Raw genomic sequence first — 26,612 nt, forward strand, 5'->3', positions numbered from 1 at the left:
TGCACTTAAAAATGCTAAGGCCATAGCAAACAGCACAGTGATACATTCCCTTTATAAATGTGCTGAACAAGGGCACAGTCTTCACTTATTGAGAGTTTATAGGACAAAAGGCCCATCAACCTTACTTTGTTCTGTGTGATACATCTACCGCACGAACGTATATTTATTTTTGAACAAGGCTAAGGGCAGTTTTTGCTTGTTGAGGCAATCTATATCTCTCCAGGCAACATGCTTCGTATTAGGCTTATCAACCTGTTGTCAATTTTTATGAGTACAAAGGACATAGGAGTTTTTTCTTTCATTTCCTTTAACTCGTGTATAATGTATGTGTATTAAATGTTATTGCGTGTGCCCTGTTGACTTCTTGAAGAGGAGAGAGGCATTAGTAAATACATTACATTGAATTTAAATGAATTGAATTTAAATTAAAAAGTACCTCACATTTCTCTACCCAAAACGATGTGTTTGTCTGAAACACCAGTACTGTCCTAAGTGCAACTTCTCCCACTCTCAGATACAAACTGCCTTCCACATCTCAGCAAGCTCAGTATCTCTTGAAAATCTTCCTTATCCCAGTACCAAACATGCCCAAAATATTCTAGTACTGGAGGCAGTGTTTATTTTGTAAAATAGCAAGTGTCGGTGTCCAAAGCCTACACAGACACCCGTGACCGGTGCTATGAAATGTCAGTGTGTCAGTGTGCCGACTTGCATACCAAGGGTGCAAGTCCTGAATCCACCTCATTCCTCTTTACTTCGATGTCAGGCACTCTCTATTCCATTATCTAACTCTTACAGGTTCCTGCTTGTTCCCTTGGTGACGTATTTTCTGTCTTTCTCTTTCTCCTTCTTTCCGGTTTGTGCGTTTTTCTTTCTGTTGCTTTCAGAAAATATCTGAGAAGGAAAAAAATAATTGCCCGCCTCAAAAAATTAGTGCCGGTGGACCCACCCGCTCATATTAAGCACTGCCTGGAGGTAGAATAATACATGAACCCAGTTCATAATTATATATGGGAAGAGAGTATGACAGGATTTAAAAATTAACCAGTTCAACATTTCTGTCGGGATTTATTTATGAAAGATCGAGATTTTGTCAGTCTGTATTCTGGAGTTCTTCTGCACACATGTTGTTTACTGTCTCTATATCCACATGGCAGCTCCTAGATTATATATTCAGTGGAGAAGCTCGCACTGCCATGTGTATCTCTGAAACTCATGTGCAACACGGTATGTAGCAATAGCGTGAATGGCATGCACATTGTAAATTGTATGCACATTATTAATAGCTGTGCCTGTATTCCTAATCCATATCCTGAGTAAACAACGATGGAAGAAGGAAGACCATTCATCTAATGAATTATGACTAGATCTGTATTGGTAGAACAAATAATATGAAATTATATTTCTGTTAGTCCTCTAACTACAGGCATAGTTGCATTCTAGAGAAGGCATTTCAACATGCTCACAATTAATGTAGAATCAAACTAAAATACAAAAATATATTAAAAGGTATATTACCAGTCACATTTAAATAAACATTCATAAAGTCTTTTGCTACTTTGGCAATAAAAATAACCCTTCATTTGCGTGTCCATTTGGGCCGTATATCAGCATGTTCAATGTTTATCCTTCACAGAGATTGAGATTCGCTCTTGCAGCAATTACATTTTAGTCTCATCTATTTCATTCACTTCTGACAACTCAAATCCCGGATTATCATAGGCTTTCTTGAGCCGAGCCTTAGCATCCCTCTCATTGTAAAGGCAGAAAGCACAGTGTGGGGTATCCACTTCCACCATCTTGCTAAAGTTTGAGAAGTCGACTCTGTACTTGCCCTCTTTGGTCTTTGACACAATTGGGGCAAATCGGTAGCCCCAGAAGACTTCTTCAGGGATGTAAGATGTCCTAACTTGGCAGGTGGCACTAGTGGCTTCCACTGTGCCATCTAGAAAAACTACCAGCTCAAAATCCTGCTGCAGGATAGTTTCTGCAGTCAGCTCGAAGAACGGACTGTTTTTGTCAATGATGTGGTAGATAGTTAGTGGGGAGATGAAGAACAAGTTTTCATTGCCAGCATCCACCATGAATTCTATGTTTACTTGATCAAGGATTATGGTCTCTCCTTCTGGTGTGACTGTGGTCTTCAGCAGCTTGCCATAGATATGGCTACCAATTAATAAGCTCTTCCTGAGGTTGGCAACGCGAATTATGAGGCTTAACTTTCCACCACGTTTGCTGATCGCAGCATTTTTGCTGAAAGTGATGGTCTTTCCTCTTTTTTTGGGCCGGGATATCTTAGCCAGAATGGCACCACACATGAACGAGTTGACGACGACACCAAGGATGGATTGGGCGATCAGCAGAGATATGGCTGTAGCACACTGTTCAGTAACACACCTGAAACCGTACCCAATGGTCACCTGAGTTTCCAAGGAGAATAAGAAGGAAGAAGTTAAGCCATTAATATTCTCCACACATGGAGTATGGTTTGGAGAAGGGTTGAACTGTGGCAAGTCCTGATGCAAATAGGCCACAGCATACCAAAGCAGACCAAAAAGAAACCAGCTCCCCAAAAAGGCAGTGAGGAAGATAGCCATTTGGAAACGCCATTTCAAGTCCAGCACAGTGGTCCATATGTCTGAAAGGAAGGCAAACCGTGTCTGTTCCTCCACGTTGCCAAATTCAATGTTGCATCGCCCATCCTTGGATACTAGCCGTCCCCGTCTCCTCTTGCCTTCCGGTAAGTGGCAATCAAAATGTTTGCATAGGAAGTTGCGCATCCTGCCCAGTAACAATCCCACCTAAAAGAGAAATAAGCAGTCAGAGATATATTTAAGACATCCCACTGCAGCATTCAAATACAAAGCAGGCTGGAATGTTGATTGTACATTCAACAAGATCTGTAAAACGACCTTTGACTGCTTGGACTCTAGACCCACGGGAAAAAAGACGAAAACATGTGTCTGCTAAAGGAAGCCTTGAAAAGAAAAATCATTTTTATCATAAACCTGTAGTACCGCCAGTATGCAATATTTTCCTATTTAAACTGATAATCAGTTCAGGAAATTTGCAGGCAAAAACACTTTTAATTAAATGTACATTTTAAATTGAAAAAAACGTTGGGGTCTTCTAAACAATGCTAGGTATGCACTTGGTTCAATATTTGTTTATGCTGTTCCCGATATTGTAAATGTGTTAGTTTGTCACATTCCTTTCGATATCACGTTTCATATGTAGGGGAAAACAAACATATAGTTACAATCTCTGTAATAAATGTATACACAAAACAGGTATTATTAGTTAAAATAGATAAGGCTGGTCTATAATGAATGCCGGCCTCATCAAGCGTCCTCCTTTCTCTACAATTGAGGTGTATTTAGCTCCATAGATGCAAATATGGAAATATTTTGTCCTTATCGATTTCTTCTTGGCCGAAATTGATATTTTTGTAGGAACATTAACTCAATTGTTTAATAACACCCATTGTTTTTTTTGTAGTTGTTGTTGGGAGTTTTATATAGTGAAAACTCGACCTGCAGGTATCAGAGGGCTTTAGTAGCACCAGTTACATTTAGAGAAACATATTCAATTTGTTAGGTACATGGAGTTTAAGTTATTCGCCCAGAATCACAGGATGTTGAGCGTCCCTGCCCAGACTCGAACCCGGTTTCTCGGCTTCAAGGTCGAACGCTCTAGCCGTTAGGCCACATCCATTGCAGATTTGCGATTTCAAGAGGGACTCAGTAATCATTTCAATATATATAGCAAGCATGGGCGCATATCTACCCAGGAGGCAACTAGGCCCAAACTTCGTGGGAGCCAACAGGTCGGCCAATGGAGCAGTGCCTAACACTTCAAGAAATAGGGTAGAGTTATCTTTAAAGCTACTAAAAGAAAATAGAGTAATACATTGTGCATTTTAAAAACATTAGTCAAACCTTAGAAGATTACAACAAACATGGTTCAGTGGATCTGACAATGTTTATACACTACAGATAGATTTTATGAAAGGGTAATCATTAGCGATTTGACAGCTAAGCAGCAGCTTCTGCAGATTGCAATAAAAAGCACTTTAGAACCAGTTATTTTAAGATTAGGACCCTTTTCGTCAATTCGCCACAAAATTCTTTCTGCGAAATGACAATGAGCTCATAAAATATTTTTTATTTCATCTTCAGAAAGATACTACAGACATTTCCCGTCTGCTCATTGAGCTGTTGCAACTTAAGCTCGTTTGTGAGGCCACACACATGCATACGTCTCACAATACTGATCCTGGTAGTTAACGCACAAGAATTTGGATGTGTGACTAATAAGTCTAAGATTTGATTCCTCATGAATCTTCCATGCCTCCTGAGACTATGTGGGGGGAAGAAAACTTTCTTCTGTGAATCCCAAAACCTGTCTCCTTCCTCTATTCTGCGGATTCCCATATTTCACATACACGCCTCCGCAACGTCATTCATTTGGCCCACTCTATCTGTCGAAATCCTCTAAGCTTCTGCAGGTTCCAGTTGTATTCCTGGTGTGTAGACTTTCGAATTCCTTTGTTAGCAGAAGTGGACTCCAGTCCATGTTTTGCAGTAGCAGCAAGGCGCGAGGTGTGAGGAGAGGGCTGTGAACGACGGTGAACAGTCAGCGGCTGAACGGCTGTAATCTTGCCAGGAAAACCCGCTGAGCCGAGGCCGCAGAAGCTGCCACTGAAGCCGCCTTAGCTGCCGACCCACCGCCGCAGCCACAACCGCAACCGTGGCTACGTCGCACATCAGCCGCAAACCGGTGAGCCAGGGACCGGGCCCCTTTCATCAGCAGCAGCGGTAAGGCTATCGGATTTTGGATTTTCTGTGCCGCAGTGGCGCGGCAGGAGCCATACACTCACACGTTTCCTTACCACAAGGAGCGTGGTGCGGAGAGCGGGGGGGAATAAGGGTTGTGAGCGGCTGGGAGCCGGCCGCTGGCCGGCCAAGAAACCTGCAAGACCGGGGATTAGCTCGACAGTCCACCTCCACCCGGCCGCCCGACCCTACCCTGGACCTCCCCAGTGGCAGCATTCAATCTACCTGACCTTCTATGCCACCATGTTGGCGTTTAACACAGCAGGAGCTGCACACAGGTTTTTCCTTACGCTGCGCCAGCCCGACTCCCTGACCTTAGCACTTTGCTACTAAGGGAGGTACAAGGTGGCAACAACAAGTGCGACCATAGACTAGCGGTGACAAGAGAAATCCACAGATGCACAGAGGCAACTAGGTCAGGCAAACAAAACGGGCACGGCCTTGCTCTGCTTTGCCTGCCCTGCTTTGCCTTGCCCTGCCAGAGAGGGGCAAGAGCAGAAGCAACGAGGAACCCCAACCTCACCAAACCAACTTGTTACAGCCCATTATCATCACACCAACTCATCATTGCCTTGGCACCAACCTCCTTCAACCCCCTCTCCTCTGGACCGTCATGAGGTCCGGAAGAGTAAGAAGATCTATAACAAGGCCATCACCAAAACTGAAAAGAAAGGAAATCGCACGTGAAAACCACGGATGTAAAGTGGCTCTAGAAAATGACAACTCCAGAGAAATCAACATCATGGACAGCGAAAACACCAGCAAGGGGAACACCTTAGACACAAAATCCTGCTTAATCGAAGGTCTGATAGCTAACAAAGAAAACAATCCATCATCCATAACAGAGCTAAAAAGTGTAAATCAGTCAAACGTAATACCCAAGAGCGACAAAAGAAGAAATCTGGATGAACTTGTAAATATAGAAGGATAACCTCCAAGGAAGATCACAAGTTTCTACCAGCCAAAAATCTATACGAAATGTACTTTTCTAAAAGACCCAGGCAAAGCAATCTACTCAAATAACGACGCCATAATGGTCTACAATCCCCATTGTGACCTGCCGAAGCAGAACGTCCTTTACCCCAAACATCAGGAACAACAACATATACAGCTGTAGAAATACACATGGTCAAAAGTCCACAACCCACTTGAGAAGTACAATGGGGGATTATACCATTGAAGCAACTGAGGGGGTCAGCGGCCAAAACAATTTGCCAAAATACTTAGGGGACCAGGAAATAAATGCCAGGGGGCTCGTGCCCGTGACCGAGAAGGATTATGAGAGTGAAAGGGACGCAGAACCAGAAGGACTCCAAGAGCACCAGAGACCCAAAGACTTAAGTGGTCAGTTAACCTCCACCCACATTTCCCACCCCACCAGAACTCATTGAGCAAACATGATGGAGCGATTATAACATCTCACGCAAAAAATAGTTCTCAATATAAGCAACTGACAATACAAGGTGAAACTCCAACAGCTGAGAAACAGCAAAGGAGTATTGACCCAGCAAATCTCCCTCCACACTCGCTATATGAGGACTCATGCACCACATACAGCGATATGACCTTTTTGGCGTCACAAGAATGGGAGGACCTAGTAGCATCATACAACGTAAAACCCACCTTCAATAGCTCCACTGAAGGGCTTGCCAATCCGCACATAGAGGGGAGTAGAGTTTCCACCGACACATTTTGGGTAACCTTACTAAATACAATCCAGCTGTCGGCAACAGCACTGCAGTACCAATTCGACAAACTAGACATGCAGCTGACCGTCCTCCAAACGCTAGCAGAAGCTACTTCAGAGATAGAAAGAAAGCTTGCGGATCTTAATGGCCTCATAAAAAAAGAAGACAAGAAGCAGCAAAACTATCTCAAACAGTAAGAACTGACTGCACCTGTTCCCCAATAATCGACAAGCTATCTACACTAATGATGATGCTAGGGAACCTCCTGGCGGATCTAAAAATAAACTCAACAACGCACCTCATTACGGAGGTCAGGTCCGGAAGTACAGGCCTCAGCGAAAAACCATCAGGAGCCGGCAACTACCACCACAATGCCATCAAGGAAGGGGACTCATCTCCAAAATCCAAACACACACCAGAAGTGTCCATTTTGAACACCTCAACCATTGAAAGGGCTGGCGCAGAGACATCTAAGAATGCGCGAGCCTGCCACAAACAAAAAAGGAAGGGTAGGAACAGAACGACAATAGGAGTAGGTTACACTGACGAGAACCAGCAAATGACAGCACCTGGGGATAAAGAGCAAATAGTAGAAACCATGAATTACATCGAAGATAAAAAGTCATAATCCCCCGATAATAAATCAACTGGCACAAGGACCTTACAAACAGTAGAGACCCCAATATCGACACCATCAAAAGAGAAAACAAGCAAACAGATAGAGCTTAAGGACATCGGCCCAGCTAAATCCAAGCAACTATGTAACATACCCGAACCGGCAAATGTCACACGGAGCAAAGGAAGGAGTATGGCAGAAAATCTGCCAAAAGTAAAAAAACAAACTGGAACAGGTCACAGAGCATGCTCCAGAGGAGTCCATCCATATCATCACAGAAGAAATAAACACCGACCCATCCACAAATAGTGTTAATTATCGCAAGGAAATTACCACCCAGGAACAACAGATGACAGTAAGCACACAAAGTACGAACAAGCCGGCCGTTGAACAGGCAAAAGAGGATCACCACAGAGCCTGCACAGTAAACCACGACATAACAAACAAAATTCAGCCCCCACACGGGGTTAAACAACACAAGTTAACCACACATCAGCGAATACCGATCTCTGGAATAAAAGAGACAGACATTATTCTATTTATCCCAGAATTCAAATACAGAGGAAGAGTGGGCACCCTGAAACAGGGGTAACATACTAAGACTCATCCACTCAATTGAAAACCTAAAACACATTAATACAACTGACTTGCTCACAATTGAATTTCATTCTTCACCAGACCAACAAGGACATGAAACGACAAAGACAACATGGAAAACAAATGATGTAGCAGACCAAATCCTGGGGGAAACGCTCAGATTCTCTCAATGGAGGGTAAAGCTGGAACCAGGAAAAAGACCAGCTTACCCCACCCCGCTCCTAGAAGTAAGCAAAAAAGATCGCTCACAAACAGTCAAATACATTTTAAAAGGAGCACGTAGTTACTACCCAGGACCCAACAGCAATTTTTCACACTTAAAACACTCAACAACCCAGCAACCTGATTCAAACTGGGCAAACATACGGCAGACAATAACCACAGGAGATACAAAGTGACAAAGGGCACCAGTCCAGACTTTTACAAAAGTTGACACCTCAAATATTAAAGTATGCATTTGGAACATAAACGGTCTGACAAGTAAACTGGATAACCCTGAAACATCAAACTACTTAAAATCATTTGATTTGATTTTACTCCAAGAAACCTGGGAAGAGAAAGAGCTACCCTTACAAGGATACACAACTAAAACCCATCCAGCTACTAGAGGTTCCACATTCGGTCGCAGCTCAGGAGGCCTGGCGTCACTCGCTTCAATACTAACAATAGGAACAATGGAAGTGATTAAGGTAAAAATCACTCCCCCAAGTGCTATACAGGCAATAGCAACAACAATCCTAAACAACCAGGTGGCTTGTCCACTCTATATAATAAACAAATACATACACCCCAAGCATAGACTAAAAGGGGCAAGAGAACTGGTCAGCGAACTGGTAAGGCTCATGGAAGAAATGGAAATGGAGAACTTACTTCTGGCAGGCGACTTCAATCTTCACCTCTTCGGACAAAAATCAGAAGACGAAATAACACAGGAACTTAACATTGCATGGGGAATACCAAATCAAGCCCCAGCCTCCCCAACCAAGCAAACCGGATGCTCAAATGAACTACTGAAAGATCTGGAGCAGCTAAACTTGAGGGTACTAAATGGTTGACTTAAAGAGGATACACCGCCAGCATTAACATATTTCTCCTCAACCACTTCCTCTCACCTCGACTTCACCCTTGCAACTCTTCCACTGTTTGATATTATAAGTTCGTTCAAGGTTGGAGAAAACGGTCAAAGTGACCACCTACCACAAGAAGTGAAACTAAGCATCACTAGTGGGAACAATATGGAAGCAAGAAAAAGCGTCAGCACAGAGTACACCTCCAACTTTAGAGGGATAAGGTGCAAGACCAATAAAGTAGAAGAACTAACAATCAATGCAAAAATAATTATCCATTGGAAAACAAGCCTGCCGAAGAACCCATTAGAGGCTTGGGAAGAATTCGTAATGGAACTGGGAACAACATACGCCACAGAGCAAAAAACCCATAAAGGGAACGTATCTTGCAACACATTAGGAAAGGTAACAACACCCGAGATAGAAAACCTAAAACGGAAAATAAACAAGACCCTAAGGCAGCTCCGCAAACAAACGAACAATGAAGCCCTGCAAAAGGAGTTACGAACCCTAAAGGCTCAGCAAAAAAAGATGATTTGGGAAAAGAAAAGGCAACTGAACGAGGAACTCTGGGCGAAAATCGTGTTTGACTCAAAACAGAAGAACAGCGCCAGATTCTGGAAAACAATCCATAACCTTCAACGGCCAGGCCATAATGGAATAAACTCACATATATCTGAATCCGAATGGGCACACTACTTATCAAATCATTTCAATGATAAATACCCAGAGGCGGACCCACATTGAGGAAAAATTCAGACAATCATGATGAACACATGTACTAACAACATAGGAATACATAAACAAGAAGGAAGCGACAACATCAACCATACTGAGACCTTGTGTAAACCTGCAAATCTGGAGGAGGCAGGAACAACAAGCTCTGAACTACCATCAGGAAGGAAGGAAAAAAAAACACGTTGCAACAGCGGCAAGGATCAAGCTACGAATATCACAAGGGAAACTGGAAGGAGCTCCCGGCACCAACGGAATCCCGCAAATAATGTACAAGAAAGATGCTGACTTCTGGAGCGACACACTGGCGCCAGTCTTCCTGGAAATTAGGGAAACAGAGATATGTCCATCATCCTGGAATGGATCAATAATAAGTCCAATCTATAAGCAGGGCAAAAGGATTAACCCAAGTAATCATCAACTTATTGCCCTAATTGACACTGAGGCAAAGTACTATGCGGAACTCCTCCTGGAAGAACTAACATCCTGGGCAACTTTAAAACGCATCATCCCAGTAAACCAAACCGGATTCTGCAGAGGTCAGGGCACAATAACTAATATCATGGCACTAACTCTACTAATTGACACGGTCAAGACAGCCAAGAGCTCGCTATTTTTATGCTTCATAGATTACTGCGCAGCGTTTGACCACGTAGACCGCAGCAAACTCTGGCAGAAACTGGTAAAATGGCGAATACCCGGGCCACTTTTGAAACAGCTAATACTACTGCACACCAACACTTGGGTCAAAATCAAACTGGGATCTGGAACGCACCTTTCAAGGCAAATCAACACCACCAAAGGTCTAAAACTAGGGTGCGTTCTAGCCCCCATGCTGTTTAACCTTTTTCTCGCAGACCTTCCTGGAGAACTGGATAAAACCAAATCGCATACCCCACGGTTGGGAGACATCTCGCTATCAAATCTCCTATATGCAGACGGTTTGGTCTTAATAAGTCGGTCCCCAATCGGATTCCAACACCTCCTGGACACCACAAACAAATTCTCAATAAACAATGCATTAAAGATCAACTTAAACAAATCAAAAGTTATGTCAGTGAATTATAATAAAACAAAGAAACTTACATGGTTCCTGGATGGACAGAGGCTAGATCATGTAACCAACTATAAATACCTTGGTGTATTATTAGACAGCAGAGGTTCGTTTAAACCTCAACTAGAAGCCATCTGTGAGAAGTTGGCCTAGTATATGCTGTTCACTAGTTAAAGTGGACACCTTACACCAGTACAATTCGACTCTTATGGTAGTAGGTTTAAGACAGCCTTTAAAGAAAGCTATCCTAGTGGTAGCTGTGGAGAGCAGCCTTCAGGCTAAGTCTTTAGAGGAATATAAAACAGCTTGTTTTACCTTATAATCTCTTGAATTACTAAATGAAAGGACACCACACAGGTATATATATCACATATATATGTATTTATTACTAAACAACTATCTACTAATCTCTTTATGAGATTAGAAGGCAGGAACATATGCACAATCAATGTTTCACAATCAGTTAAGCACAAATATGGCTGGGGCCCTAGGAGCGTACCAGACCATATACTAAAGAAGAGACTTAAAAACAACGACTTGCAAAGGGACAAGGCCTAAGGCCTTCAGAAGCGCTGGGGCCTCACAAAACCACCCAAGGCAGGTAAGTAAACACAGCCGCGAATCCCTATTGACTTCAATGGAGCAAGTCGCAATTGGAAATTAACAGTTTAAGGATACTCCGGGAGAGTCTACAAGCAAGTCACTTACAGGGTAAGTAGTTCTAGAACCAACACCCTCAGGAGCACCGTAGTGCTGGAGTTACCTCACCCAGGGAAGCCGGTGCATAGGTGTCTTTTGGTGTCGGGTCGCGGCTTCGTTTTCAATGGGAGCCAATGAAGACTTGCTGCTTGTCAAGACAGGAGACGGGTCCGGTGGAATCCAAGGCTGGAATCAGAAGAAGGAAGGCATGAAAGCAGAGGGGACAGTGTTCAAAGTCACTTGGCAGTGACCCGGGGCAAGGAAGATGGATGCCCACAGTCGTCGGGTGATTTCAGGTGATCCACTGGTGTCTTGACTCTTCAGCCACGAGGTCCAGGAGGCGTCGACGATGACCAGGAGCTGGATTCAGAGTGTCCCACAAAGTCTGCAGCTTACTGCGGTGTCGGTGACCAGATTGGAGCCAACAAGCTTTGGTAACAGCAAGTCTCGTGGAAAGGACAAAAAGTCAGCGGGGCAGACCACCAAGGTGTGAGGGACTCACCCAGGAAGGGTAAGTCAGGGCAGGCCTGGAGCAACCAGGGGAGACCTTTGGAACTGTAGAAAAGTCTTTAGGGGACCCATAAGCCAACCAGCAAGGGATCGCAAAGACGCCTCAGGAGGATCCACTCAACAGGGGCCCACGGTCACTCGGGACGGGGTAGGCCTCTGATCTTCGGAGGGATTCCTGCTAGAGGCTTGGACCACACGTGGTCCAATGCACAGGTTCATAGAACGTCGTGAAGGGGTTGCACTCGAAAATAGTGCACGGCACCCAGGGATTGCGGTTCCTCATCACTCGTGGGGTCCACTTGCCTCAGCATCGCTGGGGACTCACCATGGCCTTGGAGAAGTCAGGAAATCCTCTTCCTGGGCTGCAGGGACTTCGGGATCCGGCAGGAGCGATGGAGTTTGCGACCGTTGATTGCAGTTTTTGATGCCTGCCAAGCAGGGGAGTCACTCCTTGACTCCAAGGGAGATTCTTCCGTCTTCCAGAGGCAGTGGAATGTCGAAGGTCCGGTATTCGTCTTCAGAGTGTCATCCAGGGGTATCTCGTTTGCAATGGCAAGGGTTCCCTAACTTATACTGAAAGGAAGGGAGGGAGGGACTAGCTCTATGACCCCACCTATGGGAGGGTCAGGGGAGTGGGTGGCTACACCCACTTCCCTTTGTCTAGTTTCACGCCAGAGCAGGGGCAGGTAGCCCCTGAGCCGGTTTGAACTGGTGTATGCACAGAGGAGCCTACTGCTCCCCCAGTGCACCCACCCAGCCCAAATACACTAAACTCTGTCTGGGAGGTGGTCACACCTCCCTGTGACAGGATACCTATTGTTGGGCTTCCTCCACTGTGAGTTTCGGTCATCAGCAGGAGGGCAGCCCAGTGTCTGTGACTGGTGGCATCCATTTTGTGATGCCAGGGCTCTTCAGGATTCTACCGTGTTTCCACAGTAGGTACATGTCTATCCCTCTAGAATGGTGGGATCATACTCCCACACCAGTACTGGTGTGGGGGTATGATTCCAAAGCGTTTGACACCAAACACGACATGTTTTGATGCAGCCATTCCAAAGTTAGCATTTACCGCTAGGTTATAATGCACTTAAGAGTATATGGTTTGACCACATTCACAAACAGCCCCAGAGAATGGACTCTGAGAGCTGCAGAGGGGCCCTACTCAGGCAGAGGCACCCCCTCACAAGGAAACCAGGCACCCTGCCCTCAGGATTGATAGGGCCTGCCTTAGGGGTGACTGGTAGGTTTAAATGTGTGTGCAGGAGAGATATAGGGATAGGGAACCTATATCACAGTGAGGAATGCTAGCACCACCTCACCCAGTCTGCAGTAGCAGGCCTGTGGTGTCAGATTTTTTCTGCTTCCCAGGGGTGGCATAATACATGCTTCAGCCCCTGGTAGGCCTGTGAAGTACCTATGCCCTTGGTACCTAAGGTACCACATACTAGGGACTCATAAGGCACCACAGTATCCAATCACTAGTGCACCTATTATGCACTCCAAGTTGTTTAGAGAGAACAGACAGGCTGGGGCCCTGATTAGCAGGGTCCCAGTCAGACTATAGCCAGAAACCAGTGTAAACATCAGAAAAAAAGTGGGGGCAACATAAGAGGCAGATCTTACTCTCCTACACAACCCCCCCAAACGCAGGGACACTAAACTAACCTTGACCAGTTTAGTCTTCGTGTCCTAAGTGGAAATACCTTGAGAGTCCATCTGCATTGGCATGTTGGGTCCCAGGTCTAATGTTCCACTGTATAGTCCATCCCCTGTAGGGAAATGGACCACCTTAAAAGTTTTGGGTTTTCACCTTTCATCTGTTTAAGCCATAGGAGGGGCTTGTGGTCAGTCTGAACTATGAAGTAAGTGCCAAACAAGTATGGCCTCAGCTTCTTCAGGGTCCACAGCACAGCAAAGGCCTCCCTCTCTATAGCTGACCAACGTTTCTCTCTAGGCGTCAGCCTTCTGCTAATGAAAGCTACTGGCTGGTGTTGACCTTCTTCATTCAGTTGAGACAGTACAGCTCCCACACCCAGCTCAGAAGCATCTGTTTGGACAATGAACTTTTTGGTGTAGTCTGGACTCTGTAAGATGGGAGCCGTGCACATGGCCTGCTTTAGGTCTTCAAATGCCTTTTGACAGCTAGCTATCCACTGAACCTTTTTTGGCATTTTCTTTGAGGTAAGATCATTCAAGGGGGTCACTATAGTTCCATATCCCTTCACAAACCTCCTATAGTACCCAGTCAGGCCTAAGAAGGCTCTCTCCTGTGTCTGGGTGGTTGGAGCAACCCATTAGATAATGGTTTGGATTTTGCTCTGTAAAGGCTGAACCTGGCCCCCACCTACAAGGTGGCTCAGATACCCAACCTGACTCTGCCCTATCTGGCACTTGGTGGCCTTGATAGTGAGGCCTGCTTTCTGCTGGGCCTCCAAAACATTTCTGAGGTAGATAAGGTGATCCTGCCAGGAGGAACTAAAGACAGCAATATCATCTAGATAAGCTGAGCAATAAGTTTCCATCCCTGCCAGAACTTTGTTCACCAACCTCTGAAAAGTGTCAGGTGCATTTTTCAATCCAAAGGGCATCACCACAAAGTGATAGTGCCCACTAGGGTCAAAAATGCTGTTTTGGCTTTTGCATCATCAGCTAACCTGATCTGCCAGTAGCCAGCTGTTAGGTCAAATGTACTCAGATACTTGGCTGAGGCCAAAGTATCAATCAGCTCATCTGCCCTTAGTATAGGATAGGCATCAGTCCTGGTGACTGCATTGAGGCCTCTGTAGTCTACACAAAACCTCATTTCTTTCTTACCACCCTGGGTATGAGGCTTGGGTACTAGGACTACTGGGCTAGCCCAAGGGCTATCTAAAGGCTCAATTACACCTAACTCCAAAATTTTCTGGACTTCAGTCCTGATACAGTCCCTGACATGGTCAGGTTGCCTGTAGATTTTACTCTTGACAGGCAGACTGTCCCCAGTGTCCACCTCATGGGTACACCAGGTAATCTGACTAGGGGTCAGGCTAAACATATGTCTGTACTGTTGCAGAATTTGTCTGAATTCAGTTTGTTGATGGTCAGTGAGGCTGCTTGCCAAAGCAACACCATCTACTGACCCATCATCAGGGTTCTGTAAGAGAAGGTCAGGGAGAGGGTCACTCTCCTCCTCCTGTTCCTCATCAGTTGCCATGAGCAAGCCCATGTCAGCCCTGTCAACATATGGTTTCAATCTGTTGACATGGAGCACCCTCAGGGGGCTCCTGGGAGTTCCAAGATTCACCAGATAGGTGACTTCTCCCTTTTGCTCAACAATGGTATGGGGGCCACTCCATTTGTCTTCGAGGGCTGCTGGGGCCACAGTCTCCAACACCCACACTTTCTGTCCTGGCTGGTATACAGGCAGCACAGCCTTTTGGTCATGCCAAGTTTTTTGTAATTCTTGGCTGGCCTCCAGGTTTTTGGTTGCCTTCTTCATGTATTCGGCCATCCTGGAGCGGAGACCAAGTACATAGCCTATCACATCCTGTTTGGGGGGTTTGAGAGGTAACTCCCAGCCCTCTTTAACCAAACATAATGGACCTCTTACAGGATGTCCGAACAGAAGCTCAAATGGGCTGTAACCAACCCCCTTCTGTGGAACCTCTCTGTATGCAAACAAAAGGCAGGGAAGAAGAAGATCCCATTTTCGCCTAAGCTTCTCTGGGAGTCCTTTAACCATTCCCTTAAGGGTTTTGTTGAAACTTTCAACCAACCCATTGCATTGTGGGTGATAGGGAGTGGTGAATTTATAAGTTACACCACACTCCTTCCACATTGCTTTCAAATATCCTGACATGAAGTTTGTAGATCTGTCAGAGATGACCTCCTTTGGGAAACCCACTCTGGAGAAAACTCAAATGAAGGCTCTTGCCACCACAGGGGCTGTGGTGGTCCTCAGGGGAATTGCCTCTGGGTACCTGGTGGCATGATCCACTACCACCATGATAAATCTGTGCCCAGATGCAGTCACTCCCTACCCTTTCAAAGGGTACCCCCACCACGGGTAGTTGTATCAGGGGGGCCTTTGTTGTGCCACCTGACTTGCCACTGGCTTGACAGGTTACACCACACTCCTTCCACATTGCTTTCAAATATCCTGACATGAAGTTTGCAGCTCTGTCAGAGATGACCTCCTTTGGGAAACCCACTCTGGAGAAAACTCCAATGACGGCTCTTGCCACCACAGGGGCTGTGGTGGTCCTCAGGGGAATTGCCTCTGGGTACCTGGTGGCATGATCCACTACCACCAGGATAAATCGTGCCCAGATGCAGTCAATCCCTACCCTTTCAAAGGGTACCCCCACCACAGGTAGTGGTATCAGGGGGGCCTTTGTTGTGCCACCTGACTTGCCACTGGCTTGACAGGTGACACAGGAGCGACAAAACTCCTTGGTGTCTTCTGACATATGTGGCCAATGAAAATGTGGAACAAGCCTGTCCCAGGACTTGTTTTGGCCCAAGTGACCTGCCAAAGGTATATCATGTGCTAGGGTCAAGAGGAACCCCCTAAACTTCTGAGGTATTACCAACCTCCTGGTGGCTCCAGGGGTTGGATCTCTACCCTCAGAATATAGGAGTCCCTCATCCCAATAAACTTTATGGGACCCACTAACACTCCCAGCAGCCTCAGCAGCAGCCTGCTGTCTGAGGGGTTCAAGAGGGGGGCAGCACTGTTGCTCCGCACTCAGATCTTCCCTAGAAGGGCCCCCTGCCCCCGAAGAACTCAACCTGATCAGGCTCAAGTTCCTCTGGGGCAGTTTCTTCTTCAGGATCTGCTTCTCCTCCCTCAAGAGGCGAATCTGTCATCTGAGACAGAGGGGAAGGCACTGCCTTAACCCTACTGCTCCTCTTCTTGGCAAGCACCTGGTCCATAATTTCAGAATCCAGAGCTGGTTCAGTGTTATGCATTTTGGCCTGTGACTGGGTCACATCAAATACCTCTGCAGGGATGCCCAACATCTCAGCATGAGCCCATAACTCTACTTCAGACCAGGCTGAAGTCTCTAGATCATTGCCCAATAGCCATTCCACAGGGAGGTCTGCACTGACTACAACCTTCTTAAGGCCAGGTACCCCTCCCCAGGAGAAATTCACAACTGCCAGACTATGGTTGGTCCTGACATTGCTTGCATTGGTCACCTGGTACATTACGCCCAGGATGACCTGTCCAGGGTCCACAAGATCCTCTGCCACCATGGTGACACTAGCACCTGTGTCCCTAAAGGCCAACGCCTGTTTGCCATTTATTACAGGCTGCTGTTTGTATTTGCCAGATTACTGGGGCTCACTACGAAGGACATATAAATGTCTTCATCACAAATCAGCAATGCCTGAGTGGGTACTCTGACTAGGCCAGAGTCCACTTCAGAACCCAGGGTCAACCCTACTATACCCTTATTCTGTGTACCATCTCCACCAGTAGCTGAACTAGGGGAAACAGGTGCCTTAAGGGCAGGAGTGGTGGTGGTTTGGTCTTTGGACTTGTTACAATCAGAAGTCCAGTGCCCTTTCTGTTTACAGAATTTGCACCAGGGCTTCTTTGGCCTTTTCCATTTGTAGACTGTGAATCCCCACCAGATGCAGATTTTTGGGGCCCTCGTGAAGACATTTGGTCTTTTGACTTATCCCCACCTTTCTCAGAGCCCATAGAACCCTGCTTCTTGGTATCACCCCCTTGGTTCTGGGTTTTCTGAACTCACACTGGTTCTGACCCATTTGTCTGCCTTCTTTCCCAATTCAGATCCGAGTCCACCAGGTATTGATGCAACAACTGGTCCTGGCAATTATTAAGGCTCTGTTCTTTCATCGTTAGATTATACAATCCCTTGAAATCAGTAACCCTACTGCCAACCAGCCAACCCTCCAGAGCCTTGGTTGCACAATCTACAAAGTCAGTCCAGTTCTGAGTCTGTGCCTTTTGGGTGTCTCTGATATTCAACCTGAACTGCACAGTGGTTAAGCCAAACCCATCTATCAGTGCACTCTTCAGGACTTCATAGTCATCAGCATCCTCTTCTCTAACAGTGAAGAGCTTGTCTCTACCTTTATCTATAAAGGAGAGCCACAAGATTGCTGCCCACTGCTTTTGGGGGACCTGTTGTACTCTACAGGCCCTTTCCATAGCAGTTATCCACTTCTGGATATCATCCCCACTCTGGTAGGGAGGAACAACCATGCTCAGGTTCCTATGGTCTGGAATATATTCTCTACCTCTAGGGACACTGTTGCTGCCACCAGGGGGTTCTAACCCCTCTCTTCTAGAAGCTCTCTGGAGCTCAAAGGCTTCTCTATCTAATCCCAACTGCTTGGTTTTGAGGGCAAATCTTGCTTCCTCATACTGCAGCAGTTTGTACATTCTGTCAGAGGAGGTCTCCCTTCTAGGAAAGTAGGGGCTCCTCTGGTAGACAGATTCTCTGCCAGAGTGATAGGAGTGGTCAGACTCCCTAGAAAGGGTCCTAGGCCTCTCCTCCACTCTGTCAGTTCTCTTGGGGAGAATTCCTCTGTCCTTTTCCGACCCTTGTGGATCTGGCCCTTCAACCACAGAGTCCTGGTCATCTTGATTTTCATCATCTGACCGAGACACTATAATTGACCCACTCACTGTGATTCAGACCCATTAGCTCCTAGAGCTAATCTAAGATCATCTGCTGTCAGCAGATCTATCAGGTGTAGTGTGGAGGGACTCTGTCCTAGCTTCAGGTGCCTTGCAGCACACATGGCTTTGAAGTCAGAGATAGTCATCTCCTTATACTGGGGCTGGGTGGACCCACTGGTTCCAACCCTTAAGGACATTCTAGTGTTGTGCAGTGTTGTACTACCTACACTAGCTTGTGGCCTACTGATACTAGCTTGAGCTGTAGAAAGGGTGTGCTATCCCTTGGCACACAGCTCTAAGTTCAGTAGAACTTATTGATACTAAGCTTGACTTTATATGTACCTTGAGTACCTATAGTGGTTTTCAGTTAGTAATTTAAATAGAGATTTTCTGGTAAAATAATGGCAAGCTGGAATCTCACACGCTACCCACTAATTTGAGAAGTTGGCCTGGTATATGCTGTTCATTAGTTAAAGTGGACACCTTGCATCTGTACAATTCGACTCTTATGGTAGTAGGTTTAAGCCAACCTTTAAAGAAAGCTATCCTAGTGATAGCTGTGGAGAGCAGCCTTCAGGCTAAGTCTTTAGAGGAATGTAAAGCAGCTTGTTTTACCTTAATAATCTCTTGAATTACTAAATGAAAGGACACCACACAGGTATATATATATCAAATATATATGTATTTATTACTAAACAACTCTCTAATCTCTTTATGAGATTAGAAGGCAGGAACATATGCACAATCAATGTTTCACAATAAGTTAAGCACAAATATGGCTGGGGCCCTAGGGGCGTACCAGACCATATACTAAAAAAGAGACTTAAGAACAATGACTTGCAAAGGGACAAGGCCTAGGGCCTTCAGAAGTGCTGGGGCATCACAAAACCACCCAAGGCAGGTAAGTAAAGGACCCACGGGAGACGCATGCAGTGTGAAAACACAGCCGCGAATCCCTATTGACTTCAATGGAGCAAGTCGCGATTGTAAATGAAGACTTTAAGGATACTTCGGGAGAGTCTACAAGCAAGTCACTTACAGGGTGAGTAGTTCTAGAGCGAACACCCACAGGAGCACCGTAGTACTGGGGTTACCTCACCCAGGGAAGCTGGGTGCATAGGTGTCTTTTGGTGTCGGGCCGCGGCGTCGTTTTCAATGGGAGCCAATGAAGACTTGCTGCTTGTGAAGTCAGGAGAAGTGTTCGGTGGAATCCAAGGCTGGATTCAAAAGAAGGAAGACCTGAAAGCAGAGGGGACAGTGTTCAAAGTCACTTGGCAGTGACCCGGGGCAAGGAAGATGGATGCCCACAGTGGTCGGGTGATTTCAGGTGATCCACTGGTGTCTTGACTCTTCAGCCAAGAGGTCCAGGAGGCGTTTATGACAACCAGGAGCTGGATTCGGCATGTCCTACAAAGTCTGCAGCTTACTGCGGTGTCGGTGACCAGATTGGAGGTAACAAGCCTTGGTAACAGCAAGTCTCATGGAAAGGACAAAAAGTTGGCGGTGCAGACCAGCAAGGTCTGAGAGTCTCACCCAGCGAGGGAAAGTCAGGGCAGGCCTGGAGCAACCAGGGGAGCCCTTTGGAACTGTAGAAAAGTCTTCAGGGGACCCATAAGCCAACCAGCAAGGGATCGCAAAGACGCCTCAGGAGGATCCACTCAACAGGGGCCCACGGTCACTCGGGATGGGGTAGGCCTCTGATCTTCAGAGGGATTCCTGCTAGAGGCTTGGACAACAAATGGTCCAATGCACAGATTCGTAGAACGTCGAGAAGGGGTTGCACTCGGAAATAGTGCACAGTACCCAGGTATTGCGGTTCCTCGTCACTCGTGGGGTCCACTTGCCTCAGCGTCGCTGGGATCTCACGATGGCCTTGTAGAAGTCAGGAAATCCTCTTCTTGGGCTGCAGGGTCTTCGGGCTCCGGCGGGAGAGATTGAGTTTGCGACCGTTGATTGCAGTTTTTGGTGCCTGCCAAGCAGGGAGTCACTCCTTAACTCCAAGGTTGATTCTTCTGTCTTCCAGAGGTAGTGGAACGTCGAAGGTCCGGAATTCATTTTCAGAGCATCGTCCAGGGGTATCTAGTTTGCAATGGCAAGGGTTCCCTAACTTATACTGAAAGGAAGGGAGGGACTAGCTCTATGACCCCACCTATGGGGAGGCTACACCCACTTCCCTTTGTCCAGTTTCACGCCAGAGCAGGGGCAGGTAGCCCCTGAGCCGGTTTGAACTGGTGTATGCACAGAGGAGCCTACTGCTCCCCCAGTGCAGGACTTCAAAGCACTCTAGGAGTGCACCCACCCAGCCCCAATACACTAAACCCTGTCTGGGAGGTGGTCACACCTCCCTCTGACAGGATACCTATTGTTGGGCTTCCTCCACTGTGAGTTTCGGTCATCAGCAGGAGGGCAGCCCAGTGTCTGTAACTGGAGGCATCCATTTTGTGATGCCAGAGTTCTTCAGGATTCTACTGTGTTTCCACAGTAGGTACATGTCTATCCCTCTAGAAGGGTGGGATCATACTCCCACACCAGTTACTGGTGTGGGGATATGATTCCAAAGCGTTTGACACCAAACACGACATGTTTTGATGCAGCCATTCCAAAGTTAGCATTTACCGCGAGGTTATAACGCACTTAAGAGTATATGGTTTGACTGCATTCACAAACAGCCCCAAAGAATGGACTCTGAGAGCTGCAGAGGAGCCCTCCTCAGACAGAGGCACCCCCTCACAAGGAAACCAAGCACCCTGCCAAGGATTGATAGGGCCTGCCTTAGGGGTGACTGATAGGTTTAAATGTGTGTGCAGGAGAGATATAGGGAACCTATATCTCAGTGAGGAGTGCTAGCACCACCTCACCCAGGCTGCAGTAGCAGGCCTGTGGTGCCTGATTTTGTCTGCTTCCCAGGGGGGGCATAAAACATGCTTCAGCCCCCTGGTAGGCTTGTGAAGTACCTATGCCCTTGGTACCTAAGGTACCATATACCAGGGACTCATAAGGCACCACAGTATCCAATCACTAGTGCACCTAATATGCACTCCATGTGTTTAGAGAGAACAGAGAGGCTGGGGCCCTGATTAGCAGGGTCTCAGCCAGACTAAGTGGCAGATCCTACTCTCCTACGCCATCCGTCGGAAGGGCACAACATTCTACTTCTCAATGAAGCCCCTGAAGAAAGTTCTCCCCGATCGATCATCGGATCCCCTTCTACGGGTGATCAGAGCACGTCTACAGCCAATGCTCACATACGGTAGTGACCCCATGCAAGGGAAAGACGCGACCGCTCTAGATAAAATAATCACTAGAGTATACAGGGCAATCTTCCATCTCCTGAACTATTTGTCGCCTGCCCAAATCCACCTTCGAATTTGGTCTCCGGAGGCAAACGGTGGAGAGAAGAGGAGCCTATATACAAAGCTGGCACAAAATCAGGGGCGCGGAGCAAGGATCTCTAAATGCCCACCTTTGGACCGAACTGTCTACTCAAGAGAACTCACCCGCCAAGAAGTATCTACTAGAATCACTGGAATTACCAAACCTCTGGGAGTCATCCACAGACAAAAAAAGCTTCAAAAAGGTGGTAACAAAAAAGTAACTAATATGATATCATCCATAGAGATAAAGAAATTTTGGCCAAGAGGGCTCATGGATGGACAGTGTTGAAAGATTATAAAGCTCTTAAGCCGCAAGAATACCTGAAAAAGGGTCTAACACGGAAGACAAAAGATACATTTCTAAACCTGGGCTTCGGCATCCTACCAATACTACCTCACCTGGCACCTTGGAAAAAGGGAGCAAATGAACACTTTTGCCGTCTTTGCAGAACAGGGAACGAGGACCTAATACACATAATTTGCATCTGCCCAAATTTGATGGATATAAGGCGCGCCTTACTCCAAGTATTATGGAACCAAAAGGGCATAACAAGCTGCAGGCAGGCTGTGATGCTGTGCGTTAAACCTGAAGAGAGCCAGCTAAACTGCAGATTAACAAAGTACTTCAACATAGTGGCCAGAAGACTTAAGAGCTAGCCAAATGGAACATTGAAGAACAGAAAGCAACAGCATTTTAACCAAATAAAGGGACAGTCAGCTAAGGAACTTGCCAAGCCATAATCGCGCACCGGCAAACTGAGGCACATTCCCTTTACCAACCCAGAGAAGGACTATACAGATAAAGCAACTGAGACTGATACGATCTTATAGAGTGTAAAACACTTTTTTCCTTTTTACTCTAATAACATATGTGCATAACAAGGTTTAAATGATTTTTAATGACGAAAGTTTTAACATTGTGAATTTTAGTGAACTGTACAATAAAGTTATTCGATTCCTGAGACTAAGGGCCTCATGTAGGTAGCCCAATACCGGTCGGTAACGGCCGATTTTCGGTAATTATACCGTTACCGACCGGTATTTAGGCTTTTGCAGTGTAGGGGGCACATTACAGGATTCGGTAATTTACCGAATCGGTAAAATTACCGAATCGGTAATTTTACCGATTCGGTAAATACCGAATCCTGTAATGATATGTAGGGGGAGTGTGTGGGTGTCGTGTAGAGTCGGTATTTACCACCAACTAATAGTTGGTGGTAAATGAAGAATGGCTCTGTAAATGCATTTTCAAGCGCTTAGAAGTGTGCAATGTGGCAGACATACATGCCCTTAGGGCATGTATGTGTGCCACATGTGCACACATGCAGGAATCAGGGGTGCAACAGGGTGTCAATGTGACACCCTGCCACCCTTGATTGTGTTCCCCCCATTACCGAATCGGTATTTACCGATTCGGTAATGAGGCATACCTTCCCATTGATTCAATCAATGGGAAGGTATGCCTCATTACCGAATCGGTAAATACCGATTCGGTAATTACCGAATTTCTACGAATCGGTAATTTTTACCGCAGGAATACCTACATAGCATTTACCACTTCATAAATACCGAATCGGTATGATTCGGTATTTATGAAGTGGTAAATGCCAGGCCACCTACATAAGGCCCTTAGTGCTTGGTAATCACTTGAAAATATTACAGCCTGTTAATTCCTTTGCCAGGGATCTGCACTATTTTAAATCAAATTAGTTCTTTGTTGCTATCACACCACATTGAGCAGTTCTCACGTTAGATGGTAGAGCTACATCTATGCAGGAAGCCACCAGACCTAAAGAACATTGCAGAAAAAGGTTACTAGTATTCCTTTAAGCTCCTGAACACATAGAATGTGTGGCTGATAAGCCACGTACCAGCAAAAATGTCACTCCAACAGAAACATAATATAGCATATGTTATATTAACAGCAACCATGCTTTCAATTTGCTTCTGAAGTCCTCAGCTCAAAGTGTGAAATCCACCAATTTTGTTTTAATTACCTCTTGTAAGGACAATGTGCATTATACAATGCAACATTTGTAAAACATTTCTCCCAAAATTTCTTTGAGAAGAATGACTATAGGCTCTATAACAATTGTGAATAAATGCCTATACTAGCTTTAAAAATTAGCCTAGCCTGAGTAGAGTAAGGGGCAACCTTGAATGGGGCTCAAGTGAGACACCAGGTAGACAATGTCGTTACCAGTTTGTCATCGTGAGACCTGAACAGTGTTTTCATTGAACAACACTTTTGCATTGGAACCTATAACACTATATCAAATGATGCTGCTTTTGACAGACCCAGGCTAAGTATGACAGCAGAGTAACATTTTACAAGCAAACGCTAGTTTGAAGAGGCAGTAGACGTTGATGCAATGCATACACAAGGGGAATTCAGGTGCATTGTGTCTGCACAGACACCATTCTAGCAACAAAAACACGTCAAACATTAATGCAAATACTACACCTATCTTACAGCGCACTCTGATTACCTGATCATAGAAATGTTTGCTTTAGGCTGAGAGGGTATGTCTTCAGTTAGACATAAATTGTATGTTTAGTATCAGAACCCCTTGCAGAAGGCCACTGAGCATGCAAAGACTACTGGGCCCAATCATGGTGGTCAAGGCTTTTTACTCCTGATGTCCCTTGGCCCGACCCACTATGGATCCTGAGCAACTGGGCCAAGTATCTCTTCTGCACTTGACTCTCAGTGGTTGCTGTGGGCAAGCAGTTAAATGCCCCTGGAAGAGGGGGCGGGGTTGTAGATACAGGTAAGTGAATATGACAACAGAAAGTGCATACAGTAGTCAATAAATCAATGTCAATTCAAATATTTTCTTTTATAAGAAAAATAAGTATTTTATTTCTAACTCTACACATTCAAAGGAATAACAATATTTGAAAACATTAACACAATCCTCTTGAGTTCTGGGATCTAGTGTTTGTTAGGCAAATCCCTTTCAAACCCTCTTCTTTGTAAGGTGGTTGGGGTTATTCTCATTTATGGTGCCACAGCATGGTCAGCAGCGAGTCCCCCTGAGCCCAATGGCCCAGTTGAAGTCTTCAGCGGTACAGTGAGTGCCCTGTCCTTGGATGCTCACAGGTCCTAATCATGTTTGGAGAAGTCGGGCTGCTTGTGATTCACACACCAGCACCTGGCAGGGGCAGCATGTCTCCTTCAAGCTGCACTGCTGTTTTTTCCCAGTGATCGGAATTGCTCCCAATCTGTGGGATGAGGTAAGTGAAACTTCTGCACATGGTTGTGGTGGGATTTCGATCCTCGCGCTCCGGACCGGAGCCCACCCAGGGTCCGATATGCTCCTCAGCATTAGTAAAGTGGCTCAGGGAGAAGTACCCAGGGTTGTGTTTACTGAGCGGTCCATAGCTGAAGTAGCCGGCCACCAAAACTGCTGAATGGGGTCAGAACAATTTCACAGTCATCGAAGAATGAAGAGCCAAGACCAACTGTCAGAATAGTGAATTTTTATCAGATGGCTAAGAAGAAAGTCACATTTCCAGCTATAATTAAAAATGATTCAGAGGCCAACACGTTGCAAGATCTCTCAGCTGAGTTGCCTAAACTAAGTCACAGTGATCCACCAGCAGTGTCATTAAGATCCACACTGGTCTATAACGCTGCTGCATTCCTGAAACCACCATTACCTATTGATACAGCGAAAAAACTAAATATTGGCAATAGATTGACTATGTGGATACAGACATTTGGAGATTTCATTGATGTACTTGAAGAGACTGATAGCAAAAAGAATTATCATATATTGGAAAAATGTTGCTGGTGTGAAAGAAGTCATAAACAAAATCCTGTGAACCGACGAATACATCACACACCATCACATTAAATAAACGCTGAATCTCAAGTTCAATCCAGTGCCAAATGTTGATTATGAATGATACATTTTCAGTCAAGAACACCAAAATAATGGCAGAAGTCATTGATGAATTTGTGGAGAGAAACCATACACTCATCAAAATTTGTAAGTTCAATTAATATAATGATGAAGAAGCTATACGTCTTAGAGTTTTTCATGGATGCTTGTCAGATTCATTCAGATGACAAATGTTGAGAGAAACTCTAATGCTTGAGTGAGTGTTGATGGCATCCAGAGCTGAAGAGTGTGCTGATAGACAAGCTTACATGTATACAACAATAGGGATTTGCCCAAATAATCCCACTCAGACCTGGACTTAGGGTATAGAAAACAAAAAAATGGCAACTTGAGGGAATAAATGGTTACAAAACGATGTCAGTAAACATATCAATTGATCACTGGTCTGTTATACAAGATTACACAATACCATTTATTTGACTTGTTGAACACCAAAAATCCCCAAACTCCTAAAAAGAGGTAAGTAGAGAAGTGTGCCTACATGTAACAACAACAAAACACATGTATACTAACATCACAACATTAAACATTTCTTCTTACACATAAATCAAAACTAATTTAGTGTTTACAGAAAAAACACACATATATTCAGGGTCTCTCAAATCAATTGGAATCGTCTCTTTTCCAAAAGTTTCATACAACTATACGACTGCAATTTCTAATTATTATATGCAGTCCATATTAGAGGTAGTCCATTATGGTTACACAGATGACGGAACGTCCGGCCCTCACAAATTTTCTTGTGTGCCCCTTGCAGTCTAAACAAGATTTAGTTTTAGATCAGACCCCTCCAATCATAGAAGTCGACACATTTCTGCCGTGGTCATTGGGCGTCTTCGGGACATAGGAAGATGAGAAACCCGTGGATTAACGTAGATACCAGTTTTACTTA

General features: G+C 45.4%; 1 protein-coding gene across 2 annotated transcripts in view; it reads right to left on the reverse strand.

The window, feature by feature from the left end:
- Positions 1–1,357: 1,357 nt before the first annotated feature.
- KCNJ1 (potassium inwardly rectifying channel subfamily J member 1) overlaps positions 1,358–26,612 on the reverse strand; it is a 328,566-nt gene continuing 303,311 nt past the window's right edge. For both annotated transcript variants that reach the window (XM_085647186.1, XM_085647187.1), the window contains exon 3: positions 1,358–2,801. In XM_085647186.1, the coding sequence (XP_085503312.1) occupies positions 1,662–2,801 (1,140 nt within the window). In that variant the 3' untranslated portion in view covers positions 1,358–1,661. The remainder of the gene's footprint in view (positions 2,802–26,612) is intronic.

The sequence above is a fragment of the Triturus cristatus genome, chromosome 3_2 (assembly GCF_964204655.1).
Source record: "Triturus cristatus chromosome 3_2, aTriCri1.1, whole genome shotgun sequence".
NCBI lineage: Eukaryota > Metazoa > Chordata > Amphibia > Caudata > Salamandridae > Triturus > Triturus cristatus.